General features: G+C 37.1%; 2 protein-coding genes across 3 annotated transcripts in view; one reads left to right on the plus strand and one right to left on the minus strand.

The window, feature by feature from the left end:
* LOC131429877 (A disintegrin and metalloproteinase with thrombospondin motifs 9) overlaps positions 1–25,716 on the minus strand; it is a 589,623-nt gene that overhangs the window by 551,618 nt on the left and 12,289 nt on the right. The window lies entirely within an intron of this gene.
* The window catches only part of LOC131429878 (exocyst complex component 8), a 36,088-nt gene continuing 35,708 nt past the window's right edge, over positions 25,337–25,716 (plus strand). Inside the window, exon 1 of the mRNA XM_058594315.1 lies at positions 25,337–25,643. Within this exon, the coding sequence (XP_058450298.1) occupies positions 25,571–25,643 (73 nt within the window). The 5' untranslated portion in view covers positions 25,337–25,570. The remainder of the gene's footprint in view (positions 25,644–25,716) is intronic.

Below are 25,716 nucleotides of genomic sequence, written 5' to 3' on the forward strand. Positions count from 1 at the left end.
TAAAAGTCTACATGTTCAATATGAGAGTTAAACGGTTTAACAATCAGAGTCTATAGAATAAATAAAGAAAACATAGCAAGATGTAACAAATGAAAAGTGACGAAACAAAAATTAAAATATAAAAAGTAAAATAAAAAGTACATTGAAAATAAATAAAACGTCAAAAGCTTGAGTAAACGGTGAAAAATGAGATGTAAAATGTAGAAATGTGTAACAGAAAATCAACAGCAGTTATCACGTCATGATTCACACGTCAAAATAAAAGAAAACGATCAGACGATAAGAATCATTGATGAAATGTCACGAATGTAAATATCAAAAGCTCAAACATAAAAGGTCAAAAGTAAAAAATCTGAGTCAAAAGTCAAGATTCAGAAGTCTGTTGACAAAGTAAGTAAACAGTAACCAATCGAAAGTACATATCAAAAGGTTTATTTGAACAAGTATACAGTAAAAAGAATAAAAAATAATAGATAAGAAGTCATAAGTTAAAGTTAAATCAAATAAAAACAGAAAAATAAAAAGAAGGAAGCAAAATCTAAAAATTAATAAAAACAAACGAAAAGTAAAAAGGTAGAATTAAAAAAATGTGTAAAACGATCAAAAGTAAAACAAAAAATGTAAGAAGTAAAAATATTAAATTAAAACGTACAATTTTGACAAAAATTGACCATTTGTATTGTAAATTGAAAGATAATCGAAAATTAAAAATTACAAATCGAATGACAAAATTCAAAGATCAAAATTCATATATCGAAATTCATAAATAAAAATTCAATAACCAAATATTAGGCCCAAAAATCCAAAGTGGGTCTAAAAGTGTTAGAACCAAAAAAAAACTGCAAACATGTCAAAAAATCTAGAAGACAAAACGACAAGAAGTAAAAAAAATGAATTTCTAATAATCAAAAAACTAACTTCGAAACCCAAAAATATAAAAAAATTAAAAAACGAAAACAAATGCATATAAAATGAGATAGTCTAGACGTATTGTGAAGTAAAAAATAAAAAGGCAAAAGTAAGAAGTCAGAAGTTAAATGCTTAAAAGTAATAAGATAGGCATAAAATCTAAAGAGTAAACAAAAAATTATCAACAATTGAGAACAAAAAGGTTAAGTAAAAAATACAAAGGAAAAAATAGAAAGTAGGACGTACAAAGCCAATAGTAGATAAAAAGAAGAAAAAGAAATCGAATTGTAAAAAGCAAAAACACAACAAATAAAAAATTCAACGTCAAAGGTAAAGGCAAAATTTGGGAAATAAGAAGCCACAAGTTAAAATGAAATAAATTAATTTAAATGGTTTTCGAGTATTCAAATATCAGATATCAGAGACACAAATTTAAAAATTAAATATCAATAATCAAAAGATAGAAATAATAGATCGAACATCGAAAATAAATATTTAAAAATCAAACATCAATAATCAAAAAAATTACAGATTAAAATGATGAATATTTGATAAACATCGAAAAACAAAAAAAATCAAAAATCAGAAAGTCTAGACGTCTAAGGACTAAGGTGTCGAAAAATCGAAGCCAAATGGAAGACTAAATACAAAATAACAAGATGTGAGTTTTACCTAAAAATAAAAGGTTAAAAGTTTTGTTCTTTGCTTAATAGGAAAACATAAAAATCGAAGGGTTATGTTTTAAGTCAAAAGTAAAACAATCGAGGATCAACAAAAAACAAGAAAATAAATAATAAAAGATAGAGTTAAACGAAAAGAAAACAGCAGTCGGAAGATATATAATAGAAAATAAAACATGGAAACAGAAAACTGTTGACAAAAGATATACTATAGCAGATAGAAAACCGAAGAGAGTAAAGAGTAGATAAATAGGCATACTACATAGGACAGAAAGCAGACAGAGTGTCTAAAAGACGAAATCAATGAGTTTTTGTCAAAAACACAAAATAATTGAGTTTTTTTTATCACTAATTAGATCTACATGCCGATTCTAACCCCGTCGTTCGCCCACGTTCCTTTACCACCCCCTCCACCAACCCACTTTTTTCTTCTATCTCGCCATTTAAGCAAGAGCACTGGTACTACCCTGTACTCAACTAGTAATAAGACTATAGATTTAATTTTATTTGTTAGTGTTAAGTCTAAATGTATCTGTTGGATCATTGTAATCTATTGATACAAATGATGAGAAGGTTTTATGCCTGCTGGAGAGAGATATTGCCAAATTTCATCTCCATCGGACTTATCCCTGCTCCCAAATAAATAAAATAATTACAAACAATGCGAAAATAGGCGGTCGTCGTCTTGTAAGTTAGTAATTAGTTGATTTCTTTTACTAAAAATAACATAATAATATGCGCTATAAAAGTAGCAACAATTGTAGAATTAAAACAAAATACAAAAAAAAAACAGGATGCACTATATCAAAGACAGCGCTGAATAACAGAAGATAGAAAATTGTAAAAAAATAAACCAAACTAGCGAAGGTAGTGAAATTTAAAATTAAAAACCACAAAACACTGAACCAACCCATTGGACTCAACGTTGTGTAATCAGAATACAATATCACGCTAACGAATTACTCCATGAGCTCATAGACCTTCCCCCAGCTTTAGAAATAATCCTGCCAAGATCGATGGCCATCCGCAGCACTCTCGTTACAAGAAAACCTTCACGGCAAAAGACAATTCCATTGATCGGGAAACAATTGTGTAGTTCAGCAATATTTATGCCATGATTGATTCTTGCAGATTTTCCCACCGGGCTCGCATTGTTTTGCAATGCGACCGCCGTTACTGACTGTAACTGGTTGTCCTGAACTTATGGCAGCAATAAAAATGAGAGATGGAAATATCGCATGGCACCACTTTGCGGGTTTTTGCGTTCGACTTCGACATTGTTTAAACAACTTTCTGTGTTCTCTCTGCTGCCCGGCCGTCTTCGTCTCCTTCGAATGTCGAACCTCCAGAAATGGGCGGCTGAAAAAGGAGTGACTCGTGAAAAATGGCATCCTTTTCGGCGGCACAATCAAACTTTGCGGGGCGCATCGTGCCTGATTGTTTCTTTCTGCATCGGTGCCAGGCTAAAAAAAAATGTAGAAAAAACGTCAAATCTCACAACGCGAACACAAGACGGTTGGTTTCGTAACAACAAGCGCGTATCGTTCGAACAACAACAGAAAATTATCAATTTGTTCTCTGTTGCACCTCGGATGGAATCGAACGGCACAACGGTGGAGCTGCCAGGTTGTTGGTGGCAGGTAGCCGCTGTCATCTGCACAAAAACGGACATCTCACCGCTGTAAATTACCAGTCGAACAATAAATTTCAATCAGACAATAAACGACTGACAGAGAAAGGACGCTGTTTTCGCATTGTCATCGAAGGAAAAGTTGAAAACCCATTCATTGGTGCCTTGACGGAGTGGTAAACAAACAAAAACTGCATCATGTTTCTCAACTGCTGCTACTAGCTCATATTCGCGCGATCGTGTAACAAGTCATTATTCCAATGAGCACATGTGAGTAGGAGCTATTAAAATCGCATTAATGAAGGTTCTTTATCCGCACGAATGTTCGTTTTTTTTCTGCATGAAGTAACAAAGACAAAACAGACTCGAATAGACTAGGCAAATCGCAGTTTTACGACTCATTCAAAAGAGATGTCGTGCAACTATAAAATAGAATTATTCAAACAAAAGACCTATTCTGCGGTGCGGGTCATTAGACCTATGACAAGAGAATCAGGAGAAACCCGACACCCTTTGTATCGCGCTCCCTGATGGCAAACACTGGCAAACAACGCAGTCAGAACATGATCTGCCACAATACGCACCGACAACTGGATAAATATGTGTATTTATTTGCATCAATGGCAGACGTCGCAAACGAATAACACCGTCATAATCCCTTGGTTCGATCTTCATTCGTCACTGCCCCGCCACTGTCTCCGCCATCAACAAACATTCGATTGCTATACTTTATGTCAACGGAGGAGACCGAAGGAAATGTTTCATCTGCCAGATCAAGAATGAGATGCTGAGTTTTGATCGCCAAGTTATAGTCAAGTTTACGAATAAACAGGAACGGTGCCAAGACCTTGCTAGTGTTCATGTATTCGTTTGTTTTTCGAATAAAGAGTAGACATTGATGTCAAAATATGGACTAACTGGTTCAGGGGTTTTCCAACAAAGAACACCGAGGAAAACTTTTGCGGTATTATGCCACACAAAAAAATACACATATTTAGTTTGTTTAAAAAAGTAATCGACATTTTGCCTTAGTTAAAAATTTTAGAAAATCCTATGCGTAACTTGAATTTCAAATAACTTTGCAATTGGAATGCGAGTTTTTTTTTTCAAAATATGTCTGCAAACGGGGATTAGTTTACCGTCGAAAGTATTGCGTTATATAATTGCTGTAACAGAACGGTAAAAAAAACATTGCTGTTTAAGTTAATTTGTCAATTGCAACTTAGTGTAAATTAGATTTAGTAAACTAAACACGTCGAAATTCTTGCCAAGTAACGAGCATTCGTGGAAAGTGTTAATTCGTTTCTTTGTTTTAAAAAAATGTAACTGAATCTCATTGTATTCTTGTTGAAGCTTTTGAGGAACATGCTCTATAGATCGCGATTTGTGAACGTTGGTTTAAGCGACTCAATGTGAAAGAAAGGTCAAACCAAAAAATTTGAAGATGCTAAAATGCAAGGATTGTTGAAGACCAGCGTCATTTTCAATATTTTACTGTCTCATTCGTAAATGACCGACTCCAGAACAAACGAAGAGAGACGAAGAATTTTCGTTTCTCACTGAAAAAATGAGAGAGAATAATTGCCAACGTCACTCTTTCCTCTATGACAAGACGAAACCAAATTAACGTCTTCAGGTAGCATCATCAGAATTTCAATTCTCATTTTTTCATCGATGTATTGAAAATCTGTGACGCTTGGCTATAAATAGTGACTAAAATATGACAAATCGAAGTAATTACATCCCAGAAACCAAAACTACTACAAATTCGAGCACCAACAGGTAAAAGTTATTGTGAAACCTTTTTCTGTCATATTCGATTCTCACAGCTTCGGTTGAATATCGATACTGCATACTATAGGATTTTCACTGAAAACTGCAAATGACTGAAAGGGCAAATGAAAGATAAAACACATTTTTGAAACTACTCTCCCGCTTATGTCATTGACTGGACATGGATTTCGTTCTCTGAGAGTGACAGTAATTTCTCGTCATTTTCGTCTATTTTGAGTCAATGAAAATGACTTTTATTAGCTCTGATGAAGACAATACCCATACTCGAAAACATTTCTGACGTCATGGGAAAGATTCAAAAGGTAAGAAATGGGCTGAATGATAGACTAAATCGAAAAACGGCGAGCGATTTTTTTTGTTTCTCAGCATTAAACAAAAAAAATTGACACCGGTTTGTGACGGAAGATGATAAATGGATTTGTTTTTTTTTTTTTGGAAATTCCAAGCACAGAAAATCATTAGTCGACCCTGGTCACCCATCAACATCAACTGCAAAACCTACCCGCTTGAGCTTCTCAAACCAGGGAAAACTGCAAAAACTAACAAGCAAAGTCTTGGTATTACATTCCTTTTGTGGAATTTCTGTTTCAACAGACTTCGCAGCCGATTCTCGGTGTACAGAATCATTGCATTGCATTGCATGTACTATTGACCTTACTGACACTAAGAATCCTTCCAGGATCTTGGCAGCAAGACAACGCCCTCGCACACACAACAAAAGCGATCAAAAACATAATTTCGGAACTCAGATGGGAACGTCTGCCCAGGAATCAGAACTAATTGGCTCAAATGGCACGTTCCCCTAGTTATTTGGAGATTTGTGCCTTGCCGTGGCTTCTCGTCGTTTTCCTGATGGGAAGGGAAGGATAAAAGGAACATGGAAGGGAAATGTACAGTGGGTGTGGTGGGAAAACAGCACAAATCAAGTACAAATCTTCAAGCGATCTACAGGTTTCGAAATGCACATTTAATAATACCATCTACCCCCGAGAGGGTTTAGCTATTTTACTAAAGCGTGCTGCTGAAAAAATCAGAACGATTCGCAACATTTAAGAACAGAAATAAATTCGGCACCTCATAAGGGTGCTAAAATCTGCTAATCTGCTAAAACCTATTTAAGGTCAATGCAGAAAGGATTCATTCACTCCAGGAAGAACCGTGAGCCCCCTATAGCTCCTTACCACATTTGGTGAGAAACGATATCTTTTAATTTTAGCTCCGCATACACATACTCGGCCATGCATGGAGAACCAAAAACCCGGATACGTACTTTCGTCAATGCGGAACAGTTACATATCAGATGATAAGGAGTGTATCGAAAATAAGCTATCCACAAATTTCTCTTTCAAATTATGATAAAAAACGACGTTTTATTCAAACTAATAATGGATCCTTTATTGTACGAGGTTAACCTTGAGCATAATGAAGACCGGATGAAATTTAAGTTATTCCTTCACGAATTTTCGAACTTTTGATCGAACGCTCTTCATCAAGATCCGGACAAGTGTTGCATCGCATTTTTTGGACACTTGAGCCCAACTTTTTTTGAACTCCTGTATGCTCCCAGCTGCCTTACCAGTCTTCTTGAAGACCCCAGTAACGTTCGATGGGTCGAAGCTGACGGCAATTTGATGGATTGATTTTTTTTTTCAACGAAATTTATACCCTTTTCCGCAAGCCAATTGAGAGTGCTTTTGGTATAGTGAGCCGACGCTAAATCCGGCCAAAACAGTGGAGATGTACTATACTTCTTATATAAAGGCAGCAATCTCTTCTGGAGACACTCAGATCGATAGATTTCTGCATTTATAGTTCCGGTAGTGTAAAAAATGGTTGACTTCAAACCAGGGATAGAAATAAGCAAATTTAAAGATTCACAGTTAATTAAAATGTTCAGTATTATCTTTTCATATCACATATTTATTGTAGATATTTCAATGCATTTTGAAACGAATGATTTTTGATAAGATAAATTTTGGTTTTACTTAGAGTTTAAAAACGTCTTCATCGTTATCAGGATCACTGTCTGATTCGGAATCAACACTTTAACTAAGTTAGGCTCGTTTTAATGCAACTTTGTGTTCAATAAACAGGTTTGAAGTTCAAATGGCTGTCACTAACGATTCTGGTAATATAATGGTATAAGTGACGTAAACGTCAAAACCGATTACCGCTCAAATTTCTCAGATATAGATATGGATTATCCGATATCAATAATTTTAGGCTCGTTAGGTGAGTTTATTTTGCCGTCGCATCGAAATTCTATGCTTCGTGATGTATTTGAAATTTATTCAGTAATACCGTCGTGATGGAGTAATATCATCAATTTAAGCAGCTATCAATATTAACATACATAATGCGATGAATAATAATTATAATGATAAGAAAAACATGTCCAATCACAAAGTGTGATACGCAGCTGAATAATATTACCCAATTTAGCTTGAATATCATACACAAAAGTAACAGGAGTGCAGGATTTTACTGCACCAATTCAAACGCACCATTCAAATGCTACGCTCCTGTTACTTCTATAAATAAAAATTCATATCAAACAGCAAATAGAAAACAAAACTGCCAAAAATGTAGGGTTTAAAATTATAACACAATTGTATAAATGTTACTTTGTAGTCGGGGACTTATCGGAGAGTTAATTACCACAAGTTGCGATGCATATTCTCATGCGACTGGAGCACTCGAACCTCGTACGTACGAAGCGTTGTACATTCATTTATGTCGCGGTACATATATGCGCGAACGAGTTTTTGTGAGAGCAGCGAAAGTTCTTCGCCTGCGCATGGTTGTCTTCTGAGAATGAGAACAAATTTGTCTCAGCGCAATAAAAAGAGCGCGTATGCATAAGGTTCGCTGCTACTCTGTGTTCCCAAAATTTAAAAAATAATCGCAAGTTACCGAATTTCTTAATTCACGATTCGGTTTTTTGAATCACAATCGGAAATCTTGATTCACATTTTCGTGCGCAAAATGGCCTTATTTCCACCTCTGCTTCAAACCACAGGAACATATTGCTTGCCATACCAGTACCTTTCGACCGAATTTCTCCACTTGAATCGACCTGTCCGCATCGCTCACATCCTTCCCAACGACGACAATAAAGTATTGTGGACCTGGAAGGGTTTTTGAGTCCTCCTTTAAATAAGTCTCATCGTCCATCAAAACACTGCAAAAGACGCGAATACAATTTCCGGGCCCTTGTTGCTGCTCGCTTCTTCTGTTCTACACTTTGTTTCGAGATTTTCTGCTTCCTGTAGGTCTACAGGTGATTTCTCCGCTTGATACACTGGATCATTCCGACACTCGTTCCTGCTTTTTTGGCCAAATCACGTATTGAGTGTCCAGAACATTAATTATCATTTCCTTTTCAATACGCGAAATCTCAACCGCACAAACAAGTAAAAGAACGAAAGTTGACAGCCACAGCATGATGTGATCTGAGCATAAAAAACCATCACAAATACATGCGTACAACAAAAATGTATGTAGATAGCTTATTTTCGATACACTCCTTATGAAGTACCGTGATCGCATTCACACAAATTTTACGAATAATACTACGCACGCTGAATAGTAGTCATGTGATAATTGAATTTACAATGTCCAGTCAGCGCTCTGACCAGAATACTGCAATGATGCTTGGATAAATGCAGTAGACATTTTCAGATTCAAATCTCTGAAAAATGCAAGTTTGCAAGCTGCGCCAGTAGCTGGCATGTTTGGATGCAGCCCAAGAACGAATCTTGTTCTTTATCCAACTAGTTGAATGTGGTAAAGCTGGTTCAGAACCAACGAAATCATCCGTTGCACCAGCACTAGCCAACTCACCAGCCCATTCATTTCCAGTAATACCAGAATTAACACAGATTCTCTGCTGAAGTGCCGACTGTATCCCACACAAAATCGCGTAGAATTCTGCTTGAAACACAGTACAGTATCTAACAAGTGAATGAGACTGCTCTAGTCTCATTTCACGACAGTAGACACCAGCACCAGCATGATGGATGGTCATCAGAGAACCGTCCGTACAACAAACTGTCGTTCAAAATAATCAGATTCCGTAAAATTCGCCATCGTCACTCACGGAGGGCTGCGCCTGTCAATGACGATCATGTGGGTCACTCGCCGGGTCTCTATCACCCGGGGGTGTTTCCCGCGGACCCACACGGACCGAAGGGAGCGGTCAACCGGTCGGACCAACGCACAGTGGGAAAAATCTATGAAAACCCGCGAAGAATTCTGTAACTCATGAACTAATTGAGATAGGTTAACAAACTAGGGCGTTTCTTATATAAAAATGTCCAAGGAATTCAATGGAATGGTTTACAATGGCCACACGAATCGCAATCCTGCTCGTTTTACCCCAAATTTACAGCAGTTTTGGGATTTCCTATAACATTCGCTCTGTAACTTGAAAAGAAGTCGAGTGCGGTATTCTGGAATGGCCTACTTTCATGTAAAAAAGTCTGGAGAATCGATTAGAAGAACCCACACTGGCCGCACGAAACGTTTTGGTGACTTTTTTACCCCATTTCCTCCATTTTATGGTATTTTATTGTAAATCGGTCTTAAATCATGGTAAAACTTATTGGAAGTTTACTAAATCTAGCTTATCTTATAGAAAAAAGTCTGTAGAACCGAATGGAAGAACCTACACTGGCCGCACAAAACGTTTTGATGACTATTTTGCTGAAATTTAAGAACGAATACTACAGAAAGCCCTAAAACTGCTGGACATTTGGGGTAAAACGAGCAGGATGGCGATTCGTGCGGCCATTAAAAACTATTTCATTGATTTTCTTGGATTTGTTTACATAAGACACATTTTTGTTTGTAGCCTTTTTCCACGGTTCCCAATTTCTTTGCGGGTTTACTGGTTTTTTCCCCACTGTGCAACGTCATCTAGACGACTCTCAATAGTATAATATTCTATCATATCATTGAAGTCTAGCTAAGACGTAGAGCCTATGGAACATTATGTTGTTTTAGCCTATGGAAAGCTATATTGTTTTCTGTTGAATGCGTTTCCATAGAGATATGACTATAATTGAATGCTGTGGCGGCCAAGTAAAGCGAACAATGTTTGGTTCTTCTAGTCAATTAGACTGCCTTCATGTGTTTTCATATGCAGGGTACTTTGATTGGCAAAAGAATTTCCCTGGTTAGAAATTATCTACGGACTCAAGTCCTGTTTTCGCAGTTTTCATTGCATAGTAGCTTTCGCATGTTATTTTTTTTATTCCCGTTTGATTAGTATTAAATTATTTTGACTAAAATTTTAGTTTGTTCACCTCAACATATGAGTTCCATGTACACTAAGCAGAAATACTTTCATTGCTTCAACAGCGATCAGAAAAACTAATGAGGATAATAAATGTAACAAAAACGACTGAAAGCAATTGAATGATTTTATATGCACCATTTACCAGCCAAGCAGATGCGTGTTTCTGTGGCTCAGTCGATTAGTGGACGCAGATTGCGATTCAATGATTCTCGGTTCAAACCACCGCTTACGCGATCAACTTTTTTTTTATTTCAATGAATTTCAAGTCATGGAATATTCCAATCTCACAATGTAACATGTTCTTGCAAGTAAATTTTCGTGAACTGCGACACTCCATTTATGTGCATATTATAAGATGCAGAATCACATAGTTTTTCCGAAGTGTGTATTCACAGAACTTGAATGCCGTCTTTTACTAGAACCTTATAACTTTGAGTTTTGCTATGTAGGTTGTTACTTATACACTAAGTGTTACCCGGTGGATTTGTGAATTTATGGAAACATAAAATTTGACATTTTTAATCATTGCCATCTTCAGAACGCTATTTGTTTTGTTTACAGTGAGTTGAAAATTTTACCTCAGCGAATAAATGGAATTGGACATTTTTGTGCAATGATTTATTACGACTTTCGTCGTAGGTTATCAAGAAAAGAGTGCTTATTTCTTACAGTGTTTCAATCGAACCCTGACCGTCCGGTTTTGTTCACGTTCGATTTCAAAATACCGCATTGGGCACATTGTCAGCTACCACAATGCCCATGTTGATGAGAAGATATTAATCCCAAGATGTGTGTACCGAATGACTAATGGTTCTAGGTTCCTTCTCCGGCCGTCCATCTTCGATGTCACCAGTAGAAAGAGAGAGGGAAAGAGAGAGAGCGCGCGCGGAACCAGTCATTTGCATATTTATTCCCGACATCGAAACTCAGGCTTTCGTACGAGCACAAGGTCAGACAGAACAAATGCGGCTGTTGATTAAAGCCGATCGAGGTTTTGCGTACGACACCTGGTCCTGTGGATGGGACCGGTGGACAAGATGAAATATTAAGGATAATGCTAATTTATTGGTTTCACGAAATAAGAATCTCCAAGCCAGCCGTCCACCGCAATGACACAATTGGTAACGCACACAATGAGATGTCATGCAGGCGAGAAACAACTGCGAGCTGTTACGAAATTTGCCAACGATATTTTTCTCGGTCACGGTGTTAAAATTATGACCCGTAATTTCACTTTTTCTTGGGGCATGTCTGTTGTCCTAGTGCTGATTCATACCGGAGGGGAAGCATTTCCAACGAGTTCAAAGTTATCACATTTCAAAGGCTTCTCCGATTCTGGAAGTACAAGTATACTAATGGCATAACCAAAAAATTGTAATTTATTTTATCCGCTTAATTGGAATGCCAGAAATCGATTTCTAAAATCTTAGACTCGTTTGAAACCCACTAGTGGTTTCGATAAGTTAAAACGTTTCACGACGAACACATCCACTTTTAGAGAAATAATCGCATAAGTAACGTAACCGACAAAACTACATGGAGTTAAAAGTCCCGGGCTTCCCACAGAAAAGACGTGCAGAGTTTCGAACCGTGTATATTTTTGTGTTTGCGTAACAGCTGATCGTGTCAGACGAGTTCTAGTTTTCATCAAGCTATGGAAAAGACGAGTTTCGTGTCCTGATAAAACGGAGAAACTGAATGATTTGTGATACGGATTTGTACACCATCCCCCGTATTCTCCAGACCTGGCTCCCAGCGACTATTATCTTTTACCAAACCTGAAAAGGTTTCTTCAGAGAAAAAAATTTTCGTCGAATACTGAGGTCATTTCAGGAACGGAAGCCTATTTTAAAGGTCTTGACAAATCATTTTTTTATCAAAGGACATCAAAATGTTGGAGGACCGTTGGGTCAAGTGTATCACTCTAGATCAGTGGTTCCCAAACTTATCTTATATATCCCATTTTGAATATATTATTCTTTCTACTGCCCACCAAGTAGAAAAAAGAATCAAAATTCTCCGGCAAACGAATCATAATTTTACAGTTAACGCGCTACAAATCAATGGTTAATTTAGGATCCTATCGATCAAACATTGGGTAAGCATAATAGAAATCAATAGAATCACAACGAAATCTAACTATCGATAAGTATTTACATGCGAAATTGGACCACAAGGGTTCGATTAAATTGTGAACCACACCGGCCGTGAACAGAAATATCAAATACCAAGTTCTTTTCTAGCGGGAAGCCTTCTGAGTTGTGTATCATCACATCCACAGTACTTCAGTTGGCAGAACGATTCGATTTGTAACTGTCTCTGAGAGCTTGTAACGTTAGGTTTTCGATTTCGTTTTCTTTTCTTTTTTTTTATTTTATCAGTCTTCAATCTCTTCAGTCAATTTCAGTCTGTCTTTTCGTTGGGTAAAAGAGAAAAGTTCTGCCTTTGGTGTTTTTTCTTGTGGCGTATGTGGACAACACCGTGAATTTTTTTCAGGTGCTCACCCAAAAGTAATCTAGCGATTCATTTATGGTTTTGGATTTACTTATGTAAGAGACAAAAACGAAAACATTTGGAATCAGACTGTTTATTTGCGAGCCCCATGGTTCCACGGAGAAAATAATGACAGAAATTAAGTTTTGGTGATAAAGTTGTGAATGATTATTACTTTTGTTATTATTTGGTTTTATGATTGTTAGGAAAACTCGCAAGCTCTCTCACTAATAATAATTAGGCGATATCTAGATCTATATTCTGGTCCTGAACACTGGATCTGGTTATCGAACAAGGTTTCTGGATCAGAATACTGAATCTGAACCTGAATTCTGGACTGAGATTCTTTATCCAGATATTGAAGCGGAATTCAGTACTTGGATTCGGAAAATGGATCTGGATTCTAGACCGGGACCAAGATTGTGAACCTGAACTCCTGACAGAGGCCTCAACGTGATTCTGAACCTGAACCTGGCTTCGAAACATTGGCTTGGACTAGGATTCTGAACCAGAGTTCTGAACTTTTGACAGAGTTTCTGAAATTGAACTTTGAACCTAGACTGTGGACGTGAGTTCTGTGCCTGGATTCTTGACCAGTACTTTGCCCTTGGACTGTGAATTCGGACTGGATTCTGGACCTGAGTTTACTAGGATTCTTCAATTCAAAACTAGAACCTGAATTATTGACAGAGATTCTAAACCAGGACTCTGAGCCCCAGGACCCTGGTTTTGGATACCCGATAAGTTTTCTGGATCTTAATACTGAATCTGGACATGGATTTTTAATCAGAATTCTAACAGAAAAGTTCTGAACCGGAAACAGAAATCAGCACTTCGATTCTGAGCATGGATTCGGATTCTAGACCTGATCCTAGTTTCTTGACTTGAACTACTGACGTAGATTTTAAGTCTAAGTCTGGAGCAGGATTCTGGACCTGGATTCAGGATTCTAAACACGATTTTTTACTCTGATAATTTGCCATGCAACAGAATCGTGGACCTGGAACTTGATCCTGGTTTTGGATTCTGAACCTGAACCTGGGTTCAGGAACTCTGGACTTGGATTATAGACCCAAATTTTGTAGCATGATTAAGGACTTTATTTCTAGATCCGAGTTCTGTATCTGGATTCTGACTTTGGATCTATATTCTGACCTTAAACCACTATTCTCTGCTTGGATTCAGAACCTGGACCTGAATGGAGTAACTTGATCTAATCTATGAATATGAATTTGAGATCTGAATTCAGAATCTGAATTCTGAACATAGATCCAGAATTTCGATTCTGGACCAGAATTCCTAGTATGAACCTGGATTCTGGAACGAGATGCTGGACATCAACTTTTAACCTATGGATATGAAATCTGAACTTGGACCCAGATTCTGGGCCAAAGTTCTTGACAGAGTTTCTATCTGAACCTGGATTCTGAATCTGTATTCTGGAAAATAATTCTCACCCTGGACTTGAACTTTGGTACTGGGCCCAAAATCCTGGTCCCAGATTTGAATTCAGGACCGGAACTCCTGACAGAGTTTTGGAACCTGAAACTAAATTCTGAAGCTTGACTCTTCTACTAGACTTGAACTCCTTACAAGAATTCATGCATTTCCGTGACCTGAATTCTGAACATGGCCCTGGACTTCAGTTTTGGACATGATTTCTTATCCAAGACCTAGATTCTGGATCTGAATTCCTTGAGAAATTTTGGATCTGAACCTAAATTCTGACCCGAGAAGCAGAATTCTGGATCTTAACTCTGGATTTGAAAAAGATTTTGGACTCGAATTCTGAAAATTCAACAGAGATCCGAGGCATATATCTCAATCATGAATGTGGACCTGGATTCTAATTCTGAGTTCTGAACCTGTACCTGAATTTACTTTCTGTATTTTGTTTGGATTGAATTTGAAAAAAAGACATGATTTGGAATTCTATTGAAACATTTAAACTATTTACTCTAATTCTTATTTGACCAATGTTTGGCCGTAACACCACTTAAGCATTCATCTTCTCACTTTCATTTTCTTACTCACAAACCTCACAAGAATTCAATGATTTACTAATCACATTATTCTTACAACTAATATATTGGCTTGATTCTGGATTGTATTTCTCATTGAAAAGTTTTCCACATTTACTCAGAGACTATCTCAGAAAGATTTTTTTAATTAGCGTAGCCCACTATTTGCGAATGATTGCTCACCTGTTGTCAATTCTGAGTTTACTACCCACTAAAAATGAGCTAGGGCCCTCTATATACTCTAGGGGACTACACTGAAGAATAAAACTTGAAACAAATTTCACGAAAAATCGACTTTCTCGACGACCGATTTCGACAAAATCTGAGCTCGTTTGAATGCTATGATATGCCCAAAGATCACGTTCAAATGGTTCGTTCCAGCGGAATAATCGTATAAGTGACGTAACCGGTTAGGTGCATGACTAGTTTAAGGCTCAACCGATTGAGACAATCCTGCACAGTTCGGAAAAACTGGTGATTTTACATCTTATAAGATGAACATAAACGGAGCGTCGTATTTCACACCAATTCATTTTCAAGAACATGTAAAATTGTACGATTTGAAAATTACACGGCTTGAACAAAATGGATAGCAACAGTGCGTCATGAACCGAGAAACATTAGATCACAATGCACGTCCGTTAATCGACTAAGCCACAGATGCACATATCTGTTTGATGAACAATTGATACATATAAACTCATGCAGCGGCAGTATCGTTTGTAGAATTATGTGATTGTAATTTTTTTTCTGTGTAGACTAGTTTGAAATCTTCATTGCCAAGCTATAAAGCCATGAGTTTATTTTGATAACTATGACTGAAAATAATATTAATGAAACCATTTCATTCTACTAATTGGTTACTTACTGACATTTTAGGTTATACTAAACAGTTGGAAAAAATCTGTTCAGTTTTTATTTGATCAACTGGAACAAAAGAACATTCATCACATAGATTCGAATTTTACGTGTGATGTGAAAATTACACGGCTTGAAATTCAAGGGAACTGAAAATAAAACGAAAACGCAACTGGGACTTGGAGCGTGAAGCATCAGATCACAATGTACCACACCGCAGTAGCACAAAGTTTCATAAAAGATAAACGTCGAAAAAAATGCGTTCAATTTATTTTAAAATTCATCGAAAACAAATATAATACTGATATGCGAGAAAATTTTTTGGAACTTTGTGTTACATTAAATTGAAAATTATGTCTAATACAGATTTCGGTCTTCAATACTTCAGTTAGTATAGAACAATCAAATATCAAAAAACCTCATGACAATCGAAATTAATTTTTTTTTAGATGTTTATCAAAGAAGCCTAGGTTTTCTACAAACATATCAGGTATACAACTTTGCTTCCGCCGTTTTTTTAATTAAAAACATTATTGCGAAAAAGTGCTTACAGATGTATTATTCAAAGTACTTTCTCCCATCTTTCCGGAAATTTTCGGATCCCGGTTCGTAAAAAGAAGTTCTCTTTTGACGCTATCCATAAAGCAATCCATTTTTCCAACTCTTCGAAGAATTGAAAATGTTGATCTGCCAGGCCGTGTGCCATCGAACGGAATAGGTGGTAGTCAGAAGGGGCTACATCTGGGGAATACGGCGGATGGAGCAAGACTTCCTATGTCAGCGTTTCCAGGTACTTTTTGACCACTTTTGCTACGTGAGGCCGAGTATTGTCGTGTTGGAGGATGACTTTGTCATGTCACTCTTGATATTGTGGCCGCTTTTCTTTTAGTGCGCGACTAAGGCGCATCAGTTGCGTTCGGTAAAGCACACCAAGCTGATCCCACCAAATACAAATTAAACCTTGGTGCCGTGAATATTCGGTTTTGCCTTCGACGAAGTAGCATGCCCGGGCTTTCCCCATGATTTTCTGCGTTTAGGATTATCGTATCGAACCCACTTTTCATCACTGGTTACTATTCGATGTAAAAACCCCTTACTATTTTGTTTTTGAAGCAGTTGCTCACGTATAAATAGACGGCGCTCGATGTCCCTCGGTTTCAACTCGTACGGCACCCAGTTTCCTTCTTTCTGAATCATGCCCAGGGCCTTGAGACGTTTTGAAATGGCTTGCTGACTCACTCCCGACGATTCGGCAAGCTCTTCTTGGGTTTGGCCCGAATCTTCATCAAGCAATGCTTCTAGTTGTTCATCTTTGAAGGTTTTTTCTCTTCCACCACCACGTTTGTCTTCGACATCGAAATCACCATTTTTAAAACGTTGAAACCACTCCCGACACGTTCTTTTACTCAGAGCAGCATCACCATAAGTTTCTGAGGGCATTCGATGCGCTTCAGCAGCATTTTTTTTCGAATTGTAACAGAAAAGTAAAACTTCCCACAAGTGGCGAGAATTGTGCACATAAACCGACATTTTCGAGCGTCAATAATACGAAAACAAGAACAACTGTCACTGAAACGGCGATGACAATTCTTTAGGCACTGTACACACTCACTTTAAAGGCATTATCATCTATGTATTTTGACCAGCCTCAGCCGGTACAGCCACCTATCGGAAAACGAAAGCAAAGTTTTACATCTGATATATTGAAAAACAATTAAAAACTTGCATTTTCCATAGAAAGTACACTCAAAATTCCACCCAAACTACCACAGAGTTAGTATACTTTTAAGCCTCTAGGGAAAATATCAGCTTTCTGTGTCAGGCCACCTCCATAGATCGACACTAACGAACCTCATGGTCTCACCGCCGGAGGACAATTGTGTGGAGTTAGAGCGCGCCTACACTTGGTTACTCGCACCTTCACACAGAGCTTATTACCACAGTAGGCGATAACATCCAGTCGGCACCACTGCGTAAACCGAAGGCTCTCAAACAGACTGCTAGTGATGTAGAGTCACGTCGTCACTTCGCACATTTCAGACAGCAATCCATGACGCACCGTCAGCTGCAGAACATTCTGTTTGGACATTAAGTGTCATCGATAGACTGATGGGCGGGAATAAAAGACTCGAACAAATCAAAATACCGAGCGCAACTGCAATGTTGGCCACATATTATTTAACTAAAATTAAGCAAAATGTAATCAGCAATTGAAATTTGCTCTCTTTTGCCACATTGTGAAATACTAATGCATCTTTTATCTGTAGCACTTTTATCTTTCATCTGCCTGGTTTCTGCGTTTCCCAAATGAAAAAGCCGGTCCCAGGAACAGCCAAACCAAGTGCTAGCTTTTAGCACACTCCACGCATACGATATTCAAACATCACCCAAACATTTTATTTATGATCCACTTTATCTCCCACGCGCTTGGGCCGCGGCCTGGTCATGCACATGACACAGTCGTTATAGTGTCTAAAAGCGGCAGGAACAAGTCAGCACTTTTGTACTTTCGCTGGCGAAACTTTTTTGGAGCCTCTTCTTCGCTTTATGTTGTTTTCCTGACGGTTCCGCCCAGCCGGTTTGCGTTAGAACCAGGAACCGGGAATCATATAATCATACCAAACGATTATTCTATATATACTAGATCTCGGTTTATGATACTTTCGCAAGACTTCAAGTAAACGACGCCTCAACTTTCTGATTCTATGAATGACGGACGCATAACAAAATGAAAATCATGACCTAAATTTCGTCCTTTTGGTCAAAACGTCATATCTGATCGTGAAACTGTATTTTTTAACTTTCTCTGTTTATTGTTATGACACTATTACACACTATCGCACAATCAGCAGCCGAATTCCGTTTATTTGAATCGAATAAATTCGGTGAAAAACAAACGAAATTCATATTTCTATCTTCTTCTCAAAACCTGTACCGAAGACTTTTGTGTTAATGCCTTACCAAATCCACTCTGGAAAAATGATGCATTTCACACGGCAATTGAATACTCCGTCTTATGCATAATATGTCTCTCCCAAGCGAAATAGAATCCGAGGAAGTGCAGGAAAACCAAAAAACAAATTTTGAAGATGCAAAACATAGACTAAGTAGATTAAACTGACAAAATGTATTCTGTATAGAAGGAAACGTCAAGCGCCAGATTTAAAGCTAAGTAGATGAAAATCATGCCAATATACAGGCGCGTACCCAGAAAGTTGGTTTCAGAACATGATGATTAATTTCCATACGTATGAAAATATGTACATAATTACTTGAAAAATGTTTGGTTATTAAGTTGTTTGCAGTAAACTATGCATTTTATAATTAACTTAAATATTTGAAGAGAAGAGCTTTCATAATATAATTATTTTTTTTAATTTCGGGAGGGATTTGAACCCGTAAAACCCACCCTTATATACATGCCTGCCAATATATTATGAACAAAGAAATTGTATTGTTTAATTAAAATCAATTTTAAACATAGAATGAAAGAATTAGAGCAATTTTGAATGAATAAAACATCTTAAGTCTTAAATAGATTGTTCGTTCAAAATAATATCACGATGTGTATTATCGAAGCAATTTTGAGTCATAGCTTTATGATTGCATTGCAAGATTCTCATGAATGTTTCATGCAATCTTGACTCTATTTATTTTTTATATTTTGTAAATATTCTTACAAAAACTTACAAAAAGATTACTTAAAAGTGAAATAAGATTTTTTCAATAAGATGTAGATTACAATTGATGCTAAAAATGTTTCTCTTCGGGAATTGGAGAGAAAGCGTTTTTATTATTTATTTCATTTCATATTCCGAATACAAACAATTTCAGTGTTTCAAGATGAAAATGTGATCTAAATATATTGATGGGAAGTATTCTGGGTTTTTAACAACTTGTATATGGTAACGCATCACTGAGCGCTGTGCAGAATACAAACACGTAGTACAACATCAAAAATATAGGTTTAAGGACTCCTCAACAAAAAAAGACATATGCCATATGACGTATGAAAACTGCTGGGTGACATAATCGCCCTTATTCTGAATAACGACGTATTGATTTTTCGATCGAATGTGGTTCGATCGAATCATAGCTACCTTTGATTTTGCTAGCGTTATGGGGAATACAAATGAAATACGAGGGAAAAAACGATACGACGTTATTCAGAATAAGGGCGAATAGCTCAACATAAACTGTTATGTATTGTCGAGCCGAAGACACAACATGAAGTACACGGAACCACCCGCGATCCCATTTCGACCAGAATATTAGTTGATTTTCTGAATTCGATTGGTTAAAATTTGGTAAAACTAATCGATTGTTGTTTTAACTAAACTGCCATTTTTGTTTTTCGATTAGCAGAAACGATGCACAGTGGGGAAAAATGGACCAAAAACGCGACGAATTTTTTGGAGGCATGATACAGCTGACCACAAAGCACTTTTTTGGTGTAAAATGGTCAGTAAAATCGATTCCATGTATTTAGAAGGACCGCACGAAAGTTCCCTTTTTATACTGCATTGTATTCAAGCTTAACTATATAACATGAAACCGAAGAACTTGAAGAAGAGCGAATAGAGTGTTTCCGATTTAAAAAAAGTCTAACAAATCGATTGCATATAATTTTATTGACAGCAGAAAACTCGTTGCACCGTTTTACCCCATTTCTTTTCTAGTTATAATATTCAGTTGAAATATGATCTACAATCCAAAAGCAGATCCAATGCGATCTATCAATATTGGTTCATAATACGTGCAAAACATCTGTGATCCAATTAAACACAATGGGGAATGACAGTACTAGCCTGTTTAACCCGATTTACCCCAATTTTCAGGTCTTTCTTCGTAATATCAATCGATTTTCATCAACCGCAATCAGCCTGCTTTCGGTATGTGAAAGAAAGTTTAACCAGAAATACGACTTATGAATTAAATTTTGGTAAAACGGGTTCAACAGGCTAGTGCTGTCATTCTCATTGTGTTTAATTGGATTATAGATGTTTTGCACGTAATATGAACCAGTGTTGGTAGGTCATATTGGATCTTCTTCGGGATTGTAAATCTGAATTCATCATAAAATTATATTTGTCGGAAAATTGGGGTAAAACGATGTAGCACGAAGCATGCGATCATGAACACTATCTGTAAATTATTATTTGAGGTTATATGCGAAACATAGAACCACAGACTAACAGACAGGACACTCAAATTAGATTCTTTAATCATTTTAACGGTCATTTCGAGTATTCCTTTATTTGGGACAGTACTCACATGTGTCATAATGGCGCCAAAATATCAAAAACATCCTGTCTGTCATCTAGACTGTGTTTATTTTTTTTCATTTACCAACAGAGTTGCCATTGATACAGAATTACCTGTAATGTATTGATTTGTATACGTCCATGCGAATTTCATGCAGGATACAGGTTTAATACATATTGCCAAAACTATATACATAATTGTGCCTACTTCTCATCCTTCTACCCAATACAAAATCGAACCCGTTTTGTTACAATATTTACTTGCTTCTGGTCTGCCGCCACTTAATTTCGGGTGAAAATTACCAACACAATAAAAAAATAGTCTAGATGAACAACGTTGAGTCAAATAAATGGTTACCTTCCAACATCGCGAAAAAGTTAAATATATTATCAACGTAATCCAATAATTTGTTGTGACTATTCATTTTCAAATATTTTGATGAAATCAGGCATCCCTGCAAGCAGCTGATCGGTGTTGACAAACGAGGGGAAACCAAATAGTAAAAAAAAACTTGTACATAACACAAGGGGTGTACAGATAGTAAATAGTTCGCGCAGTACAATATAGGTAGAACTAGTGCATCACGAAAAATTATTTTTATAAGAATTTACTCATACTGTCATGTCTGTTAGTCTGTGATAGAACTGTCTTGTTTAACCAAAATTGGTTCAAACACCGAACAGTACAACTTTTTTTTTCTGTAATTTCACGGAAGAATGTGACTAGGGGTAAAACAGAATACAGTTGTTTGCGGTCAATCTTATTAAAAACAATCCATTTATCTAACTTATGAGCATGTAAAGAATACCTTTCGATTGGTGGAATTGAATTTTTTCCTGAGTTTCACAGTAGTTTTCAAAGTAAAGTCAGAAAAAAGAGGAATTGGAGCAAAACGGGCATGATAGTGAATGTTGCGGATCTTCTAACTATCATAAATCGATTCTACAGAAAAATTTGCATAAGAAATACTAACTTTGAAAATATTAGCTCATGTTTTTATAAAATTATTGAGCAAAGTCGCGTTTTGATCGTTTTTCCCCACTGTGCGATGGTTAAAACAACTAATTTAACTGTTTGAAAAAAAATGCTGTCAATTAGCGAGGACACATACCTTTCAATTTCAACAAATATTTTAGTTGAAATAACTGGTGTTGTTATTGAAACAAAATTCTGTTAGTTGAAAAATAAATCGGTTTTATTTGTTGTAGACATTGCAAATAGTTGAATCAACTCGAACAATGTTATTGATTTGTGAAAATAATCAAAATATACTTACTGATACACGTCATGATCTATTTGAAATAAGTTCGGTATATCGAGATTCATGAAATAAATATCGTTGTTAAAATAGAAAACAGTATTTTATATTATTATTACCTTGAATGAGTATTGAAAGATGATGCCTTCAAACTGTTGAACTAAAGTTATGCACTGATAATTTTAGTCAATTTATATGAGCTTGAGTGCATCAACCGCTGGGAATTAGAATTTTGCTACGGCAATTCAATCGCGCCATTCAAACGCAGCGCGTTCTGTGTGTGTTGAAACCCTTCGCTCCTGTTACTTTTATAAATTAAATTCATGTCAAAAGCGTTCTATTGCTAATGCATGAACATCATCATCGGTATCAAACAGCTGGAAGTAAAACAGTCTGCTGGAAGTAATTCAATGATCGAATTTGAAGCATAAAATTATTGTGCATACCTGAAAGATTACGAGATGACCATTCATTAACATTTTCTAATTTGTCACCAAATCTTTTACATCTTAAACAAGGTTAACTTTATCAAAACACCGCTGTTAGATAAACACTTGATATCATAAACTTCTCAAATCGAATGAACACAATTTCACCAAGCGCTTTAACCATCGATGTTGTTTTCATTGACATTTTGAAGCGACGCGAACAGATTTCAACTAAAAACCTGTTTTAATCCACCTAGTGGTGTAATGATGCCTTTCTCATGTATATAATATTGTGGTATTCTATTCAAAATTTTTCTCTTCGATTTTTGAAAGAAACCAAGAGATTGTTCATGCATAACATACAGATTAAAACAGTGTTTTGATTGAGTAAGTCATCCTTAAGAAAACGAAATGGGTTCACTATTATATGCACTTCCGGCACCGGAATCCGAGAACCGGTATAATCAAAGTCGGTTCGAACAGCCACCAACTAACATGACATAAAAACTCTACTAGTACGCACTCTAAATTACGATTTAAATGTTTGTCGCATCCGAAAATATGCAATAATTTTTGGTAGGACCATAAGACCTTTCAATTGACCCTATGATTGGGAATAATGGTTTAGAGTCCAGTTTATATCATTTTTTACGGTTTTTGTTCCGCCAGTTTAAGTGACGGTGTACAATATTGAACACACTTTACCCTATAACTCCGGAACCGGAAGTCGGATCCGGATGAAATTCAGGAATTCCGTATGAGACCACAAGACTTTTCATTTGAATCTAAGTTTGTGGAAATCGGTCAAACTATCGTTGAGAAAAGTGAGTGAGATCCATTTTGGTATATATAACCACTATTTCCGGTACTTCCGGAACCGGATACCGGAAACCAGGATAGCCGGAATCGGTTGGTTTAGTTGCCTACTGATAATAACTATCGATTTGTGTAGTTTTGAGACCAGTTTAGAAAATTTTTTACGTTTTTTGTTTCGCCGGTTTAAGTGACGGTGTACAATATGTAATACACTTTACCCTATAACTCCGGAACCGGAAGTCGGATCCGGATGAAATTCAGGAATTCCGTATGGGACCACGAGACCTTTCATTTGAATCTAAGTTTGTCAAAATCGGTTCAGCCATCTCCGAGAAAACCTAGTGAGATTATTTGACACATACACACATACATACACACACACACACACACACACACACACACACACACACACACACACACACACACACACACACACACACACACACACACACACACACACACACACACACACACACACACACACACACACACACACACACACACACACACACACACACACACACACACACACACACACACACACACACACACACACACACACACACACACACACACACACACACACACACACACACACACACACACACACACACACACACACACACACACACACACACACACACAGACATTGCTCAGCTCGATGAACTTAGTCGAATGGTATATGACACAATTTTCACTAGTCGGTTTTTCAAGTGATTGCATAACCTTTCTATATGAGAAAGGCAAAAATTTGTTGATTTTGCATTGCGATTATTGTTTTGCTATCAACTGTCTCCGGCATTTGAAAGCAATCAAAACAACATATTTTTCAACTACTTGAATATATGCAAATCAACAACCATATTGGTTGAATCAAAAAGAAATTAGTTAAATCAACTATCGCAAAAATCAAAAACTGCGATATCGCAATTTTATGATCGAAGGGTTCTCCGTGTATGGGAGAATGCGGCAGTACATCATTTTTTTTTCTAAAAAAATCTTCTATTCATCAACAATAGTTTAACGAAGAAAATAAAACAAAAAGTAGTAACTTTTTTAGTCTGTATGAAAGAAACATTTATCTAGAAAAACACAATCTACTATTCGAACCCCTATCACAAACGTCAAAGTAAACAAATGGCTGCTAACAACATAAGCCATTTTTATCGGTCCAATCCAACGCATTTACGACCAAGCCTTCAAATTCGCACGGCAGATGCGCACAATTTTCCCGACGACGATGTGCTCCAGAATCACAATCTCGGGCAATCGGAGATAATTCCGAAATAGCACAGTGAGACAAAATAAACTGACGCAACCCGCAACCGACATTGGCCCCGATTTCGCCTCCGCCGGTCGAGGCCTGTGACCTTGTTTCGTAATGTGCGAAAAAATGGTCGCGATGATCGACGTCAGCGTTTTTGTTTTCTTTTTTTTTTTGCCCATTTACTTACCCCATACTAGCCTAGCTACTAATCCCAGAATATGTAACACGATCCAAGCATATTATCATAATGCTAATTGAATCGATAGAAGTGCAAAAATCGGGTTGCCATACAGGCGAAACGTGACGTAAAGATTTCGAGGGGTAACTTCCTGTGCAGTGACAAAAAATAAGTTCGTCACTTTCCACGAACTGTCACCACATTGTCAATGCCAAATCCCTGACAATCCCTGACCGTGAATTATGACTAACCGCAATTTTTACGGTATGGCACCGTAAAAAGCGACCGGAGCAGAAACAGGGTTGAGTTAGGACAATATTTGAGACCGACAGTTTTTTTTTCGTTCATCAAGGTCACTGTATTATTTTATAGAACCACTGTCTGTCCAGTGCCAATTGCAGTGCCGGATTAAATTTCAAGATAGCATAATCGGTAGACCGAAGGAAGGCAATTTAGCTAAGTGCAACAACGACGAAGCAGAAACGAACAAACTTGCGGGAAAGAGTGCTGAAACGGTGTATTTTTACCCGCCAAACCCGAGGTAGGCGATTAGTGCTCACATGACAGTAGCCAGTGGCAGCGGTCCGCATTTAGAAACGACTACTAGTACTACTATTTCGGGATTCGGGAGGTCTACAGCCAACCAATTCGTATGCCAAAAGGCCAGGTGATTAATGATGCGTGGTGCGCCATTTGACGCAGTAAGCTGGCAACCGACCTATCACCAACGGGTTGGCCGAAAAAACGGTGAGTCATTGATGGTTTGACCAGTTTTCCCATGTCAATTATCGACCGGCGGTAAAAGTGTTGCCCTGTGGAA

The sequence above is a fragment of the Malaya genurostris genome, chromosome 2, assembly GCF_030247185.1.
Source record: "Malaya genurostris strain Urasoe2022 chromosome 2, Malgen_1.1, whole genome shotgun sequence".
NCBI classification, from domain to species: Eukaryota; Metazoa; Arthropoda; class Insecta; order Diptera; family Culicidae; genus Malaya; species Malaya genurostris.